This window comes from Pseudophryne corroboree, chromosome 4 (assembly GCF_028390025.1).
Source record: "Pseudophryne corroboree isolate aPseCor3 chromosome 4, aPseCor3.hap2, whole genome shotgun sequence".
Classification (NCBI taxonomy): domain Eukaryota; kingdom Metazoa; phylum Chordata; class Amphibia; order Anura; family Myobatrachidae; genus Pseudophryne; species Pseudophryne corroboree.
Genome location: NC_086447.1, coordinates 828,413,280 through 828,432,893, shown reverse-complemented (window position 1 = coordinate 828,432,893; position 19,614 = coordinate 828,413,280). Strand labels below are relative to the sequence as shown.

The following is a 19,614-nucleotide window of genomic DNA, read 5'->3' as shown; positions in this document are numbered from 1 at the left end:
GGAGTGAACACAAACAGCAACCAGGTCTAGTGTATTTGGTGTGAGGGTATTGTTACAGGTAACACCATTTGCGAAACCCCACACTTTGGAGAATCGCTTATCTGAACACACATTAAAACCAGAAAGATCTGAAGTATAATATAAAAGGCGATACACTGAGCGCTTTTGGTGATTTGTCTGTATAAATTGTTTTTTTGGGGGCCCACTAACAGGGGCTCTCTCCAAACTGCTGCTGGTGGTATGTGCGCAAGTTTAAGACTACATATATATATATATATATATATATATACATACACATATACATTTTATCACAACGTGGTCAGTGACCGGAGGATATAACAGAATACTCAAACAATATATTCTGGAAACAGTACAATCTCTCTCAACTAACGCTGTCTGTATAAAGACATGTAGAATACTTAAGTGTTTGTAAAGACACAACGCTGTATACAGGCGGCTTTATAAGGGAGAACTTGCCCTGCAGTTCGAGAGATCAGCAGCAACTATGCTTATAAGATGGTGCCCAGCGTCTCAGTCAGGGAGTGAGGGCGAGTGTGAGGCAGCTCCAGGGCGGGAAATCTGCAGTAGATGGCGCCCTGGGCCAGGGGAGGGGCTACAGGTCAAGCGCTGGCTTCCCTATGCTGGACTTCCACACCGGGTACTGTGAGCCTTATTAAATGGGGTGTTAGTACACTCGACCTGTACTCAGATGCCCCGGTGGTCTAGTGGGGTTCCTGCTCGGTGACCGTGTCCACGCCAGCGACGTGACCCTTCTCCCTAGGTCGCGGACGTAATGCGATTTAATGGCGGGTCCCGCCTGGGGGACCCTCTCCTCCTCCCCGTAGCAGCCATGCGAACCAGGAGAGCAGTCTGCGACTGTGTGCCTAAGCCGGGACGTCTCCGTCGCAAGTACCCGGGAACAGAGCCGCGGGAGTATGCTAAGCCGCTTGGGAGGTGATGAAGCTGCAGTGCTGAAGTGTCAACCAAACATATAACGCTATAAACCCTTGAAGAAATCTTCTTTCAGAAAAGCTTTCCAGGGCTGCCCAGTGCAGCCCCCCTGTTAAGTGACCTGCTGGTCCAGGCACCAACTCGAAACGGAGCTCTCAGTGCCTGGAGGTGGGGTTATAAAAGAGGCCCCCAATGCATCCTGGGACAGCCGTCTGTTGGCGCCTCTGGATCAAGATCCACTGTACACTCCCCGATGTTTCCCTGTGGAAACCAATGTATCCTGCTGCAGAAATTCAAATTTTTGGCAGTAGTAAAGTTACCGAGTTATAAACCATGGGCGGGACGTAATAGAGTCTGAGTTCGCTGGATGTGCGGGCTCCCGGCCGAACTCTTGAGGTTTTTTTAAAGCGCAAAACTAATCTTTGTAAAGGACTGCCCCTTTAATAAAAATCTACGTTTGGCCAGCATCCCAAACGTTCCACGGCTCTATTACATCCCGCCCCATATTATGAATTGATAATAATAAGAAAAAAAAAAATGTAAAAAAAAAAATCTATATTTTTTTGATTGGGTAAGTGTCCAAGCAGTATAGCAGTTTGTAAAAAATTATACATAAAACCTAAACACATTGGCATTTCACACAATCCGTTTTGGCTGAATATTCAGATACAAAAAAAAAGAAAGTGAAAATGGATTTTAATCATTAAAATATTGTATATTTTTCCTTAAAGATCCTGGGCTCCTTACTTGATTGCCAATGCAAGAGACCATTTTGAATAATAATAAGATTTATTAAAGTTCATCAGACATCTCTGTGTATGCTGATCAGCCACATCTTATGTCCAGTATTCGCCTCCCGGTCTCACAGACACCACGCCACCCATATGCAGGTCAGAGTAACAGCAGCTATTTTGTCTTCTGCTTTTTCGAAGCTTGGAATTGCTGGGTTTTGTTCTTCACAGATTTCAGTAGCTGAGAGAGAGCTGGGTCTACCGTTTTTACAGCCGGTGTCCCTGTTTTATTAGCAGTCCCCAGTTTTGCCTCGTGTTTCTTTACGGTCTCTGTGTAAGTCTTCTGCTCTTGTACTCTTCTTCGAGCTTTTTCTTCCAACACTCGTTCCATTGCTTTGGTTTTCTTGAAGTTGGGATCCGAAGGGTCCACGTTGTATAAATGTGACGTGTACAACGCTTGAAATCTTGAATCTTCAACGTTTATCTGAAACAAAGAATTTGACATTTCTTATGTGTGGGATACATTTACATTAAAAAGCAGACTTAATACAAGTCCCCCATGCAGAAAAAATATCAGAACATACTGTACACTTTGGTTTCCGTAGCAGCAGATTAGATTTCAGCTTCAGCATCTACACTCCCTGACGTATTAACATAATTGATGGACTTGTTCAATGACTGTCTACTTGATATTCTAAAATAAAGTTTCAACAGGTAAACTTTGGTAGTATCTAGCCTACGATTGTAAGCTCCTATACCCAAGTCACCACTGCCAATCAATACATCTGAACTATTGACTAATCTCTGGGACTTTGTGTCTCATGATTTAGTGACTTTCAAAATCTCTGTTCCCTCTTTGTGTAGGTGATGGGTCCACTTTCACAGAGGATCATAAATAATTGAAGGAATGAATGACTGAATATCAAGGAGGGTTCTAGAAACAGGCCTAACAACTGGCAAGCTAGGTGGCTCCACAGGCATGACAGGCAGCAGCAACAAGGAAAGCCACCTTAAAAAAAAAAAAAAAAAAAAAAAATACGCTAGGGAGGATAGGGATTCTCCTGTAGACTAGTCACCAAAGATACAGGGTGACCTAAGATGGCTACCTCCTGTATGCCAGTCACCAGACAAATGAAGGGGACCTAGGATGGCTGGGTACCTCCTGTAGACCATTCATCAGACACATACAGGGGGGATCTAGGACAGCTGGGCACCTCCTTTACACCAGTCACCAGAGACACACAGTAAAACCTAGGATGGCTGGGCACCTCCTGTGGACCGGTCGCCAGACACATGAAGGGGGGTCTAGGATGGCTAGGAACCTCCTGTAGGCTGGTCAGTAGACACATACGTGGGGACCTAGGATGGCTGGGCACCTCCTTTACACCAGTCACAAGACACATACAGGGAGACCTAGGATCACTGGCCACCTCTTGCAGACCAAGCCAACGGACATATACAGGATGTCCTATGATGGCTGGGTGTCTCCTGTAAACTGATCACCATTATATGCGTTCTAGTTACTACAGTAGTTAGATCTTGTTAAGCCATGCTTCAGCAATGTTCAATATAAGAAACATTGCTCTCCCTTCATGAATTTATCAGCTGCCATTCTGACATCCCTCAATTAAATCAGCTCATGGCTCCTACTAGCTAAGGATCATAGCAGTTTTATTTTATAATAAAAAAATTGGAAAGACTTGCATAAAAACTATTTTACAGAAAGGAAGGTTCGTGGATGGGAGCGGAGGCAAATTGTGTTGGCAATGCGTTTTATAGAGTACACAAGCGCCATCAATACTATAAAGCGTCTGTAAATAAAAGTTCTATAAACTGAGCTTAGTGATCTCATGCATTAGTAATCAAATACATATTTCCTTGAGTTCCGTGGATGGGGTAAAAGCAGCTGGCCTGCAGTCTTCAGCCTTACTATGGTCATAGAACTGCACTGGGACTTATAATTTCCTTTACCAATTACACTAGGGGAACATTATTAAAAGTCACCAATGTTTTAACTGGACAATTCTTTTTCCAAAGGAATTCTTTAACTTACAATATTATTTCCTTGTAAGGAAATCAAAATACAAGAATGGATGGATAGGTATGTGTCCTCCTCAAACATCTATTCCTTTTGACCAAAAGGCACGAGATTCCCAGCGCGATTCCCGTGCTGTGTACGTTCCTAAGTTTTGCATCTTTGGGGGACATTTACTAAGCAGTGATAAGAGCAGAGAAGTGAGCCAGTGGAGAAGTTGCCCACGGCAACCAATCGGCACTGACATAACATCTATAATTTGTATACTATAAAATGATACAGAGCTGCTGATTGGTTGATGGGGCCACTTCTCCACTGGCTCACTTCTCCGCTCTTATCACTGCTTAGTAAATGTCCCCCATAGTCACGCACAACGCACAGCGTACTCAGAGAAAGCATAACGATGCATGGCGCAGGACACTCATATCAGACGTGTACTTTGCCGTTTTTACACACTGCCTACTTTTTCCTCAGTTTTGCGTCTTACCTTGCTTAGAGTGCTAGGTGCTTAGGAGTAGTATCTTTGTAGCAAATGAATCAGATTAAATTGCAGACCAAGCATAGGGGCAGGTCACTGGTATCAGCCCTGTCTTTTTACCCTAGGATTGTGTATTTACCCCCCTCCCCCTATTTTGCCCCTTCGTTCACTTGTAGAGTACTAGGTACAGTACTTCGGATTAGTGTTTTGTTGCAGCTAAGTTGCAAAGTCCGGGGTGCGCTAAATGGAACCATTTGGCGCAATTTGGGGATAGGTGTATGTTGGACAGATAGATTTTATATTTAACTGTACTTGGCACCTAAAAGCACTGTGGTGGTGTTATGACCTAAGAAAACCTCAGATCGTATCTCTGTCCAGTTTTAATTTCAAAAGGATGGGAGCAGTAATGATATCCACAGGCGTATAGCCCTAAGGTGCTGGCAAACAATTTAAATGTAATACTTTAATATCAAAAAACTAAGTAGAAACAGGAGCCATTATAACAAGTTCATGATTAACAATGGTTTGGGGTAAATGCACAGAATTAAGGTCCGACAACAACAATCTGCATAATCGTCCTTGGTATAACTGAACAGACATGTACAAAGAGTACAAAGAGACCCAGAGAACCTTAAGAAGCCTGGAACACACAGATGCAATCTACAGACAATAGAGGTGGTGAAGGGGGGGGTGTTATTACATTTCTGCTAAAATTAGGAAAATTAATGTCTGCAACCAGCCAAAAAGAAAACACATGGTGTTCTGTGGGCAGGAAGAACAGAACAAGACTAGACAACAATAGCTGTGTTTTATTTCCCTTTTAGAGGATTGTCATAATAAAAATATGGTTGGATTAACCCTCTCCAACTTGCTCCCTGTGGGCATTTGTATTCAGCACTGATGCCAATCACATGCAGAGTGTATAACAGAACACAATACAGTGTATAATAACCACCATCTAACCCTATTATGTCATGAGAATGGTTGGTTGGCTGGTTGGCAGACAGTATACTTAAGGTACTGGCATTTTCTGCAAACCGAATTTGCCACTTTATGTAAAAGCCAAAGAGAAATCTAATTAAACATGTTCATCCAACATCAAAGCTGCATCATTCAACTCTAAAATGTCCCAAAAACACAACCACTTCTACTTAAAGCTGCATCGTCATACTGAGCTAATAGGCTTCAGTGCCTATTTCATGCAGATGATTTGTTTTCCGGGCGCTATGTGGGCAGATCTAGGATATATAGGCCCACATTTATCAAGCCTTGGAGAGTGATAAATAGCACGGAGATAAAATACCAACCAACCAGCTCCTACCTGCCATGTCACAGGCTGTGTTTGAGAAATGTCAGTCGGGAGCTGGTTGGCTGGTACTTTATCACCGTTCTACTTATCACTCTCCAAGGCTTGATAAATCTGGGCCATCATTTTTAATGCTGAATTGCCATCTAGTGATGAACATTTTCATTCAGTACTTTAAAATGGCTACGTAAGGACCAATCACAAGATGCCAATGTCCATGATTGCATCTTTCAGTAGGCCTCATGCGCACACGGCTTTTGGCTGGGACTATGGGGCAGATTCAATGATACGTTGGCAGCGCACATTTATCTGTCACTTACAGTAGGCCACAGGTTCCCAAACTGTGTCATCAGGACCCCACACAGTTCATGTTTTCCATGTCACCTGTGGGTTTTTGAAATGTGACATTTGGTGATACACAGTGCCTTCTACAACTTCTGAGCTTCATTATTTCTGTCATCGGTGAGAAGATCAGGTTTTCTGCTCCGTGACATAAACAGTGCCATTACACTCTTAAATTAGTTCACTAACCAGTCCATCATCAGGTCTGTTGTATACCTTAGGGCAGTGATGGGGAACCTTTGGCACTCCAACTGGTGTTGAACTACATATCCCAGCATGCCCTGCTACAGTTTTAGCATGGCCAAATAGCAAAACTGTAGCATGGCAAGCTGGGATGTGTAGTTCGACAACAGCTGGAGTGCCAAAGGTTCCCCATCACTGCCGTAGGGAATGCATGGGAGGGTGGTGCTACTCTATCTTACAGAGTTATGGAATACTTACAAGACTCGCAGCTTGCCTTCCAAGTTATTGTTAGACTCTAATCTGTAGTGGTGGATTTATCCCCCAAAGAGTGAGTGTTGTCAAAAACAAGCTAACATGCATGTTATGATTTGCAGTTTAACCTTTTTGTCCTTTTTCAAGATACTTAAGACAATGGGGTAAGATGTACAGTATCAAGCCTTCCAAGGAATGGAGTAGTGGAGAAGATGCCCTTAGCAACCAATCATTTTATAGAATTTACTTGAATAATGCTACATTGAAGCTCATTGGTTGCTTTGGGCAACTTGTACACTTGTCCACTGCTTGATACATCTCCCCCAGTATCTTCAAGATGTGGACTGTGGTTACAGCTCTCTGTAATGGGCTTTAGTTTGTTTAGTCTGTGCAACTGTAAGCCAATCATTTATCTAATGCACACTCTTTCATGAAGTGAAGGCCATTAAATCCAACCACCAGGAAAGTGCAGTCATCAGCGGTCACTGGACGGTGGGAATCGTGCATGATGTAGAACAGCAGCAGATGGAAAGGACACCTATACAAAAAAAGGTACAGCACAGTGTGCGTCCATACCTGGAAGTTATCGGACACTAATTCTTCCTTATTCTTCAGCTTCTTTTTCTTCCTGCGACTCAGATTTTGCTGCTCAACAATTGAATCATAGTTGAAATGTTTCCGGTCGTCCTCAACATCATCCATCATCAGCAGCGCAATCTCCGCCTGCAACACAGGAACAGGTTATGTCTCAATACATTAGAAGAGTAATTTTAATATGTAAACATATCACTCAACTGGTAATATTGGCCAAGACTCAGAATTAAGAAATTGCTAAGAAAATACTCAAAGAAAATGATCCATTGCCTTTAAATTACTAATTTGGGACCTTGTAGCTCTCTGATGAAACACATGAGACACACAAACCCTTAAAAGGAATGAAACATCTACAGTATATAGCTGTGGCAGGGTGTGATGCTGCAAGCACATGATGTATACATGACCCACAGCGCCCTTTTGGGTCTTTAGCCAGTGATTCATAGCTAAGTGTATCTGTCTTGAATAAACCCGTTACTTCCTAGGATTGCGAAAGCCGACTTTAATTGAACCTCAAACTGTTCTTTGATGAGGGGGTCACCTTAAAAGACTTTGCTTGCACATTTCTGGCCCAGTAACAAACTTAATGGGTAATAAAGTGTAAGTTCTAACATTTCTTCCACAGTTTCGGTATGCACATGCTTGTCTCCGTTACCAGTGAGCTGGGATATGCACAGTGATAAAATAAGCTGTCATGTTTGTTAGACTAAATCCTGCAGTAATGTACCATGCCACCATCACGGTCAGGAACACCACCACTTCCTCTAACGTCAGTAATTTCATTAGCATGCAGTGTCAACACTCCCCGGCACATGGGAGAGAGAGAAACCAGCGCGGACACAAGGTGTCTGACTAAATAAACCAAGTGAATATATAAATCCCCTGTCATGTGTTTACTCGTTTGAAACAAACCATGAAATGTATCATTACACACTGTGGTGGTTTTCTGATCTGCCTGCCAGTCCGCAGGCATTCCACTTAACAATTCAAGAAAAAAAAAAACCCAAAAAAACTTTCATTTCACTTTCCAGCATTAAACAGCAACCCTATGTTCTCTTAGCTATCCATAAAATTCAATATATTTCAGTATTTCCTTTGGGTTATTTTCACACGAATGTATAAGATTACATAGTGCTTGACTGCAAAAACACGGTAAGTACTAAATATTAATAATTTTTGTGGAACACTATATTAATAAAATATATTTATTAAATACAAATAAAACTGCACATGTATAAAGTCACTTATGGGGACCGTACGTTAAAAACAGTAAGTGCACTTAATTGTATTGGACCAACAGGGAGACCTCCTTCTCTTTAATTGTATTATGCTGTAGTCTGTTCACTTGTGGATTGCTAAGTATCTTAAAGAGACACACACGTACACGTGTGTGGGAAGTATTGCGATTTAAAGTAACTATAAAAATATGTGTGTAAGCACATTTGAACATTATTCCTCTGATGAAGTTAGCAACCAAACGCATAGGAATGGGGGGAAATTTATGAATGGTCCTTCAGGATGTAATGACGTCAGAACTAGGAAGTTTTTTATAAAGGAGCAATCATTTACAAGGCATGGTTTAGCTTTGTAAATGATTGCTCCTTTAAAAAAAAGTCCAAGTTCGGTCGGTGTCCCGCACAGCCGCTGAACTCTGTCTTCATTACATCCCGCCCCATATCGGAGACTACTGTAAATCAACAAAATAAGACTCCCCCCTTCCAACTGCACTACACACATACACTTAATGTGTAGCGTTATGGCATAAGATAGCAGTAGCTACATAAAAACATAGAATGTGACGGCATATAAAAACCACTTGGCCCATCTAGTCTGCCAGTGTGAGGCATTTGTGGAAACTAGTGCATAGGAAAAAGGGGGCCTTGCTCAGAGCAGACTAATTATAAGGTTTTTCCATTGAAGTTTAAAAAATACACATGAAAATCAGACTCTGGTTGCTATGGGACACCACCTAGTACTTTGCACCACATTAAGGTCCCGATCTGTATCTGACAGATTGGTGATTGACAAAGTAAATTTTAGAAGAACTTCACAGAGCATCATAGCTTGTCTTGTTCCTGTGTCACAAGCAATAGTGCTTTCAGCTTATGCACAATGATGTTGGAATGGAACACTAGGTAAGATGCATTATCAGGTAGTAAATAAAATACATGGAGAATACTGACCCAGAGATTGAAAAGCAATTAGCACAAAAAGTAAACAACTTAAAACGGAGCTGTAACACATTTTTCTCCATACAGTAGACTAACGTTACATGTTAGTGTAAAATTTGCAATGATCCATAGTAGCCAAACGCTAACTTGCACTAGACAGCTAGAAGAGAGTTGCTGGAAGTTTCCGGTGGTTGAATGTAAACTTTGCACCTATATGCAATGTTAGTAAGAGAGTCCTTGTGGGATTATGTAAGGCAGGAGTGTACAGTGAACGCTCACACTCACTTTCTGTTTCTCGCTCTCTTCTTCACCTCCAGATGACACCTGCTCTTCCTCTTTCTTACCCCTTGCAGATTTCTGCTTCAGACCTGTGGCACAGTCCCAAATCAGCAGGCGTTTTATACTTTTCACAACTTCATACACATCACAGCAATTGTAAATGGGCAACAGATCAATTCATTTTCATAGATATGCAAGACTGAAAACACAATGTACAGGTAATACAACAGATATCATACAGGTGTAACTGTACCTCTTTCCGATTCCCAAGCTGTGTCTGATCTTTTTGCTAGATACACTCTTTAACAGTATATCTAGCACTGATCTTTTCCTACACTCTCCATCTTCCTCTTCAGCCAATGACTGACCACATGCAGCATTGAAACCCAATATCAATGGTAGTGGTTGTGTGGGCTGAGTGTAGGCATATAACTGCATGTGCCAGGTGCTCTGAAGATGGGCAAACTTGCAAAATGCCAAAGTGTTAGCTACACTATCTAGTAGAGTGCACCTAGCAAATAATATACAGGGTGGTCTCTGTTCCATAAAATCAAAGGGTCTATTTTGCATATTTAACATGTAAAAAGAAAAAAAGTCTTTTTATGGAGACTGACTAGTGTGGGAAGAATGTGTACACTACGTTACATCTGTCAAAAAACAAACAAAAAACTGATGGTAGTTCAAATCAAGGCATTCTTAACTATGTACGGAAACATGTTTTGTCCTGGCAGGACATTGGAAATACAGGTTGAGTATCCCATATCCAAATATCCGAAATACGGAATATTCCGAAATACAGACTTTTTTGAGCGAGAGTGAGATAGTGAAACTTTTGTTTTTTGATGGCTCAATGTACACAAACTTTGTTTAATAGACACAGTTATTAAAAATATTGTATTGAATGACCTTCAGACTGTGTGTATAAGGTGTATATGAAACATAAATGAATTGTGTGAATGTAGACACACTTTGTTTAATGCACAAAGTTATAAAAAATATTGGCTAAAATTACCTTCAGGCTGTGTGTATAAGGTGCATATAAAACATAAATGCATTCTGTGCTTAGATTTAGGTCCCATTGCCATGATACCTTATTATGGTATGCAATTATTCCAAAATACGGAAAAATCCGATATCCAAAATACCTCTGGTCCCAAGCATTTTGGATAAGGGATACTCAACCTGTATTACATTGGACATTGGTGACATAACTTACCGAGACATTAACAAGTGTCTAGATCATCTGCATAATTACCTGGCTTCTTAAGCTCTTCAGAGAAGTATGGATCATTGAAATCAACATCAGACGGAACATTGTCATCTTCATTTGTTTCTTCCACGCCTCCCTGTTAAACACATGGAGCAATAAAATTCACTTCAGCACAATGGGCAGATATAAACTGACCATGTCTAAAACATAGGCCAGCAATAACACAGAACCCTCTGTACAGGTCTATAGTCTGCACAGATGTCCTCCAAGATCTCTTATGAAAATGTAAAGTAGAATTTTAGAAAGCGTTTGCTGCTATCTTTACAAACTGCGCCCCTCACTGCTTAAATAATAAGAATTTACTCACCGGTAATTCTATTTCTCGTAGTCCGTAGTGGATGCTGGGTACTCTGTAAGGACCATGGGGAATAGACGGGCTCCGCAGGAGACTGGGCACTCTAAAAGAAAGATTAGGTACTATCTGGTGTGCACTGGCTCCTCCCCCTATGCCCCTCCTCCAGACCTCAGTTAGGGAAACTGTGCCCGGAAGAGCTGACACTACAAGGAAAGGATTTGGAATCCAGGGTAAGACTCATACCAACCACACCAATCACACTGTACAACTCGTGATAACTATACCCAGTTAACAGTATGAATAACAACTGAGCCTCACTGAACAGATGGCTCATAATAACCCTTTAGTTAAGCAATAACTATATACAAGTATTGCAGAAAATCCGCACTTGGGACGGGCTCCCAGCATCCACTACGGACTACGAGAAATAGAATTACCGGTGAGTAAATTCTTATTTTCTCTGACGTCCTAGTGGATGCTGGGTACTCCGTAAGGACCATGGGGATTATACCAAAGCTCCCAAACGGGCGGGAGAGTGCGGATGACTCTGCAGCACCGCATGAGCAAACTCAAGGTCCTCCTCAGCCAGGGTATCAAACTTGTAGAATTTTGCAAACGTGTTTGACCCCGACCAGGTAGCAGCTCGGCAAAGTTGTAATGCCGAGACCCCTTGGGCAGCCGCCCAAGAAGAGCCCCCTTCCTCGTGGAATGGGCTTTTACTGATTTAGGATGCGGCAGTCCAGCCGCAGAATGTGCAAGTTGAATCGTGCTACAGATCCAGCGAGCAATAGTCTGCTTAGAAGCAGGAGCACCCAGCTTGTTGGGTGCATGCAGGATAAACAGCGAGTCAGTTTTTCTGAGTCTAGCCGTCCTGGAAACATAGAATTTCAGGGCCCGGACTACGTCCAGCAACTTGGAATCCTCCAAGTCCCGAGTAGCCGCAGGCACCACAATAGGTTGGTTCAAAAGAAACGCTGATACCACCTTAGGGTGAAATTGGGTACGAGTCCTCAATTCTGCCCTGTCCATATGGAAGATCAGATAAGGGCTTTTACATGACAAAGCCGCCCATTCTGACACACGCCTAGCTGAAGCCAAGTCCAAAAGCATGACCACTTTTCACGTGAGATACTTCAACTCCACGGTCTGAAGTGGCTCAAAACAATGTGATTTTAGGAAATCCAACACTACGTTGATATCCCAAGGTGCCACTGGAGGCACAAAAAAAGGGGCTGAATATGCAGCACTCCCTTAAGAACGTCTGAACTTCAGGCAGCGTCTTTCCTAGCCTTTAACAGCGTAGGAATCACTTAATCTGGAACGCCCTTTTCCGTTAGGATCCGACGTTCAACCGCCAAGCCTTCAAACGCAGCCGCGGTAAGTCTTGGAACAGACAGGGCCCCTGCAGTAACAGGTCCTGTCTGAGAGACAGAGGCCATGGGTCCTCCGAGATCATTTCTTGTAGTTCTGGGTACCAAGTTACTCTTGGCCCATCCGGAACTACGAATATAGTGCTTACTCCTTTCTTACTTACTATCCTCCGTACCTTGGGTATGAGAGGAAGAGGAGGGAACACATAAACCGACTGGTACACCCATGGTGACACTAGTGCGTCCACAGCTATCGCCTGAGGGTCTCTTGACCTGGCGCAATACTTTTTTAGCATTTTGTTGAGGCGGGACGCCATCATGTCCACCTGTGGCCGTTCCCAACGGTCTACAATCTGCGTGAAGACTTCTGAATGAAGTCCCCACTCTCCCGGGTGGAGGTCGTGCCTGCTGAGGAAGTCTGCTTCCTAGTTTTCCACACCCGGAATGAACACTGCTGACAGTGTTAGCACGTGATTCTCCGCCCATCGGAGAATCCTTGTGGCTTCTGCCAACGCCATCCTGCTTCTTGTGCCGCCTTGTCGGTTTACATGGGCGACAGCCGTGATGTTGTCTGACTGAATCAGCACCAGCTGGTTTTGAAGCAGGGGTTCTGCTTGACTTAGGGCATTGTAAATGGCCCCTAGGTCCAGCATATTTGTGTGTAGGGAAGTCTCCTGACTCGACCATTGTCCTTGGAAGTTTCTTCCCTGAGTGACTGCTCCCCAACCTCGGAGGCTTGCATCCGTGGTCACCAGGACCCAGTCCTGAATGCCGAATCTGCGGCCCTCGAGAAGATGAGCACTCTGCAGCCACCACAGCAGAGACACCCTGGCCCTCGGGGACAGGGTGATCAGCCGATGCATCTGAAGATGCGATCCTCACTTGACTAACAGGTCCCACTGAAAGTTCCTTGCATGGAACCTGCCGAAGGGAATTGCTTCGTAAGCAGCTACCATCTTTCCCAGGACTTGCGTGCAATGATGCACCGACACCTGTTTTGGTTTCAGGAGGTCTCTGACCAGAGATGACAACTCCTTGGCCTTCTCCTCCGGGAGAAACACCTTTTCTGTTCTGTGTCCAGAAACATGCCCAATATCAGCAGACGCGTTGTAGGAATCAGCTGCGACTTTGGGATATTCAGAATCCAGTCGTGCTGTTGTAACACTTCCTGAGATAGTGCTACACCGATCAACAACTGCTCCTTGGACCTCGCCTTTATAAGGAGATCGTCCAAGTACGGGATAATTATAACTCCCGTCTTTCGAAGGAGTATCATCATTTCGGCCATTACCTTGGTACCCACCCTCGGTGACGTGGACAGACCAAACGGCAACGTCTGGAATTGGTAATGGCAGTTCTGTACCACAACCTTGAGGTACTCCTGGTAAGGTGGGTAAATGGGGACATTTAGGTAAGCCTCCATGATGTCCATTGACACCATAAAATCCCCCTCTTCCAGGCTTGCAATAACCGCCCTGAGCGATTCTATTTTGAACTTGAACTTCCTTATATAAGTGTTCAAGGATTTCAAATTTAGAATGGGTCTCACCGAACCGTCTGGTTTCGGTATCACAAACATTGTGGAATAGTAACCTCGTCACTGTGGAAGGAGAGGAACTTTGATTATCACCTGCTGGAGGTACAGCTTGTGAATTGCCGCCAGTACTACCTCCCTTTCCTTGGGAGTAGCAGGCAAGGCTGATTTGAGGTAACGGCAAGGGGGAGACGTCTCGCACTCAATCTTGTATCCCGGAGATACCTGTAGAACCCAGAGATCCACCCGTGAGCGAACCCACTGGTCGCTGAAGTTCCGGAGATGGGCCCCCACCGCACCTGGCTCCACCTGTGGAGCCCCAGCGTCATGCGGTGGACTTAGTGGAAGCAGGGGAGGATATTTGTTCCTGGGAACTGGCTGTCTGGTGCAGCTTTTTCCCTCTACCCCTGCCTCTGGGCAGATAGGACGCGCCTCTTACCCGCTTGCCTTTCTGAGGCCGAAAGGACTGTACTTGATAATACGGTGCTTTCTTAGGCTGTGAGGGAACCTGAGGTAAAAAAGTCGACTTCCCAGCTGTTGCTGAGGACACGAGGTCCGAGAGACCGTCCCCAAACAGTTCCTCACCCTTATAAGGCAAAACTTCCATGTGCCTTTTAGAATCAGCATCACCTGTCCACTGTCGAGTCCATAATACTCTCCTGGCAGAAATGGACATTGCATTAATTCTAGATGCCAGCCGGCAAATGTCCCTCTGTGCATCTCTCATATATAAGACTACGTCTTTAATATGCTCTATAGTTAGCAAAATAGTATCTCTGTCAAGGGAATCAATGTTATCTGACAGGGAATCAGACCATGCTGCTGCAGCACTACACATCCATGCTGAAGCAATAGCAGGTCTCAGTATAGTACCTGAGTGTGTATACACAGACTTCAGGATAGCCTCCTGCTTTCTATCTGCAGGCTCCTTTAAGGCGGCCGTATCCTGAGACGGCAGTGCCACCTTTTTTGCTAAGCGTGTGAGCGCCTTGTCCACCCTAGGGGATGTCTCCCAGCTTAACCTATCCGTTGGCGGGAAAGGGTACGCCGTCAGTAACCTCTTAGAAATTACTAGTTTCTTATCAGGGGAACACCACGCTTCTTCACACAGTTCATTCAACTCATCAGATGGGGGAAAAGTCACTGGCTGCTTTTTCTCCCCAAACATAATACCCTTTTTTGTGGTAACCGGGTTTATGTCAGCAATGTGTAAAACATCTTTCATAGCCGTAATCATACATCGGATGGCCCTTGTGGACTGTACATTTATCTCATCCTCGTCGACACTGGAGTCAGACTCCGTGTCGACATCTGTGTCTGCCATCTGAGTCAGCGGGCGTTTTTGAGCCCCTGATGGCCTCTGAGACGCCTGGGCAGGTGCGGGCTGAGATGCCGACTGTCCCATGGCTGTCACGTCGTCAAACCTTTTATGTAAGGAGTTGACACTGTCGGTTAAAACCTTCCACATATCCATCCACTCCGGTGTCGGCCCCGCAGGGGGCGACATCACACTTATCGGCTCCTGCTCCGCCTCCACGTAAGCGTCCTCATCAAACATGTCGACACAGCCGTACAGACACACCGCACACACACAGGGAAAGCTCTGACTGAGGACAGGACCCCACAAAGTCCTTTGGGGAGACAGAGAGAGAGTATGCCAGCACACACCACAGCGCTATATAATCAGGGATTTACACTAACAAAAGCGATTTTCCCTATAGCTGCTTTTATATATAGTTTGCGCCTAAATTTAGTGCCCCCCCTCTCTTTTTTACCCTTGATGCCTGGAAACTGCAGGGGAGAGCCTGGGGAGCTGTCTTCCAGCAGAGCTGTGAATTGAAAATGGCGCCGGTGTGCTGAGGAAGATAGCCCCGCCCCCTTCTCGGCGGACTTCTCCCGCTTTTTTATTAGTATAATGGCGGGGGATTATGCACATATACAGCTTAAAAGCTGTATTATGTGTCAATTAGCCATGTAAGGTACTTTAATTGCTGCCCATGCCCCCCCCCCCCCTCCCAGCGCCCTGCACCCATCAGTGACCGGAGTGTGTGGTGTGCATAGGGAGCAATGGCGCACAGCTGCAGTGCTATGCGCTACCTTAATGAAGACCGAAGTCTTCAGCCGCCGACTTTCAGGATTCTCTTCTGGCTCTGCAAGGGGGACGGCGGCGCGGCTCCGGGAACGGACGATCGAGGTCGGGCCCTGTGTTCGATCCCTCTGGAGCTAATGGTGTCCAGTAGCCTTAGAATAGAAGCCCAAGCTAGCTGCAAGCAGGTAGGTTCGCTTCTCTCCCCTCAGTCCCTCGTAGCAGTGAGTCTGTTGCCAGCAGATCTCACTGAAAATAAAAAACCTAACAAATACTTTCTTTTTCTAGAAGCTCAGGAGAGCCCCTAGTGTGCAACCAGCTCGGGCCGGGCACAGATTCTAACTGAGGTCTGGAGGAGGGGCATAGAGGGAGGAGCCAGTGCACACCAGATAGTACCTAATCTTTCTTTTAGAGTGCCCAGTCTCCTGCGGAGCCCGTCTATTCCCCATGGTCCTTACGGAGTACCCAGCATCCACTAGGACGTCAGAGAAATGTACTTACACATTGCTGTAAATCTCTCTCATTGAGATCAACTGCTCATTCTATGTATGGGTGTGATACGGGGTATACCAGCGTTTGGGATGATAGCGCTCAGAAGACCGACACCGGCATCCCAATGCTCAACATCCCGGCATGGGTCAGGTAAGTAAGCTTACCCTCTCCACCTACTCCTTCCTAACCTTAACTTCCCCAGGGGTGCCTAACCCTAACCACCCATCCGCCTCCCCCCCAATTCCCACAGTCTAACCCTAACCCTCCCTTCCATGCACCCTAACCCTCCCCCACAGCCTAAACCTAACACCCCTCCAAAAGCAGGCATAACCTAGAAGTCCCCAGCATACTGATACACAATAAGACTCACCTCTAGTCTTCAAACCTTCAAACGTCCCTAAAAACTCACCTCTTCAGACAAGACTATCAATTTAAGACCAACCCGCATAAACCTTCAATGCTTCCCTAACTAATGACATCCCCTCTGTATAGTACACATAACCTCACATATTTTATCTTTCTTTACTCTCACACCCTCCTGACCAGCCAAAATTGCTGGGTGATCATATCATACAACCCATTAAGAACCTAGCAATCTGGCGGACCATTATGCAATAGGTAGCATCTGTCCTTGTGTATCAATGCCTATTTCCCTATAGATTGTAAGCTTGCGAGCAGGGGATTCCTACCTCTAGGTCTGTCTTTTTATACCCAGTTTTGTTCTATTGCTGTTGTTCTAATTGTAAAGTGCTACGGAATCTGCTGCGCTATATGAGAAACGGTTAATAAAATAAATCAATAGATGTCGGCAGTCAATATTCTGGTGACAGCATTCCAAGTGATGTCGGAGTTCTGACGTGGAGATTTCGAACGCCGAAATTCTGACCGCATCCCTATGTATCACCACAGTAACAAATCTCTCCACGGGTCTCAGACACTCTGTCTCATACACTCATTTTCTCTCTCTACCTGTTGTAATAGAGCCCTACACCAGTGATCTGCTACAGTGCCCAGTGTGTGAGCTGAAGTACCAGTAACAGTAGTGGAGGCAGGAAGGCGGGGTCCTCCTGTAATCATCAGTCACCAAGAGCTGCACATCTAACATAGCTACATAAACAGCACGTAAATAACCTGATGAATACAGTCACTGTTACAGATGAAAATTTTCTAGTATGTTCAATTTTTTACATAGTAGTATAAAGCTAGCCTTCTGGGCATACATGAATAATATTCACGCATATTAATAAGTTATTAAACAGCCATGTATTGTCTAAGAAGCATCATGTGACATCATCAAGCTGCCAACTTTCAGTACATTGGCTCTAACTGACCACATGACCTCAATGGGTTCACTATGGTATGCCGGCGGTCGGGCTCCCGGCGACAAGCATACCGGCGCCGGGAGCCCGACCGCCAGATTACCGACAGTGTGGCGAGCACAAATGAGCCCCTTGCGGGCTCGCTGCGCTCGCCACGCTACGGGCACGGTGGCGCGCGACACGCTATTTTATTCTCCCTCCAGTGGGGTCGTGGACCCCCACGAGGGAGAATAAGTGTCGGTATGCCGGCTGTCGGGATCCCGGCGCCGGTATACTGTGCGCCGGGATCCCGTCAGTCGGCATACTGAAGACCACCCGACCTCAATGACACAGGAAATTCTGCCAACACAAACAACGCCTAAAGCATTTATGAATTAGAGAATGACCGTTTTATAGGTGATTTTGATTTCGTTGTACCCCAATAATGGTAGGTGCAGGTTAAATAACTGTACACTGCAATTAAGCGGATACTCAGGCTGTATCACACTAGGTTGTATTTTTCAAAGTTCCACGACAGGTATATGTTTTACGTTATTGATGGTAGGCAATAAATGCTATTGCTTCTGATAGTGTTGGGAAAACTAAAATAAGTTTTATTAATTGTGAATAAGCTGTTTTAGCTGTGCCCGTGCAGCACGGAGACCTTATGATATGTTCACAGACACAAATGGGGTTTTTCTGAGGTCTCTCCAACATTCCAAAACACAACGAAAACAAAGATCAAAGCCGGTGCACGGCTACAGCCGTAACAAGCCTATTTCTCTCCCCCGTCACATATGTTTATGATTGATGTGCAAGCGGAGTGCCAGGCCGACATTACACCACGTGGCAGGCTGTAGGAATATACACAGCTTCAGCAGTATGGGATACATCTCATGCTGGATGGGGTTGGCAACTAGTGTTAACCCTTCGCTATCAGAACTCAGTGATACACAAGAGCCAAAACAGAGATAGTGTCCGGGAGCGTTACCATTTGAGATACTGCCTAGAAATGGAATGCATAAATAGTAAATCCATAACAATACCAAGGGCTTAAATGGTTGAATGTCCCCAGTGTAACATTACCTCGCACGCCCCCGTGGCAGCCAATACCTCGCTGGCATTACCTTCTACCAACTAGTGGCAGAACCACCAGTCACCAGTGTCCACAGGTACCAAATAGCCATTTGTGATGTGTCCCTGACTAATATATATATATATATATATATATATATATATATATATATTATATATATATATATATATATATATATATATATATATATATATATATATATATAGACAGCAGAATAAAGGCGGCACTCAGCAGGCTTCTTAGGCAGTATGAAAAAAGGTCAGCTTTATTGAACCGACATGTTTCGGGGCTATACCCCTTCCTCACTGCCTCAAACGCTTGAGGCCCTGGGGAAGGGGTATAGCCCCGAAACATGTTGGTTCAATAAAGCTGACCTTTTTTCATACTGCCTAAGAAGCCTACTGAGTGCCGCCTTTATTCTGCTGTCTAGTATTGGAGGACTGGTCCCCCTGGGATGGCACCGCAGCAATTTTACCTACCTTAGACGAGTGCCGGGACTTTTGCAAACATATATATATATATATATATATATATATATATATATATATATATATATATATATAAAACCCCTCCACTTACAAACCCACTTAGTGCGAACAGATCCCACCCCAATGGTATTACTCGCCCACCAGTGACATTACCCCTTCCCCAGCAAGCAGACTGTGTGTCGGGGGGCAGATGATCCGTCCCCCACCACAGCTGATATCTCTACTCCCAGAAATCAGCATTATAGTGCCAAGATTGAACCTGAATTTCCCCTCATTATTCTAAAAGACTTATTGAACAAAGACCCATTTTAAATTAGAAAACCCTGTAAGACATGATCTGTGTGACGCACTGAAAGAGCTGGC

General features: G+C 44.6%; 1 protein-coding gene across 3 annotated transcripts in view; it reads right to left on the bottom strand.

Moving 5' to 3' along the window:
• Positions 1-1,631: 1,631 nt before the first annotated feature.
• ESF1 (ESF1 nucleolar pre-rRNA processing protein homolog) overlaps positions 1,632-19,614 on the bottom strand; it is an 82,850-nt gene continuing 64,867 nt past the window's right edge. For all 3 annotated transcript variants that reach the window (XM_063918533.1, XM_063918532.1, XM_063918534.1), the window contains 4 exons: positions 10,578-10,668; positions 9,329-9,411; positions 6,855-7,001; positions 1,632-2,166 (listed from right to left, as the gene is read on the bottom strand). In XM_063918533.1, the coding sequence (XP_063774603.1) occupies positions 1,858-2,166; positions 6,855-7,001; positions 9,329-9,411; positions 10,578-10,668 (630 nt within the window). In that variant the 3' untranslated portion in view covers positions 1,632-1,857. The remainder of the gene's footprint in view (positions 2,167-6,854; positions 7,002-9,328; positions 9,412-10,577; positions 10,669-19,614) is intronic.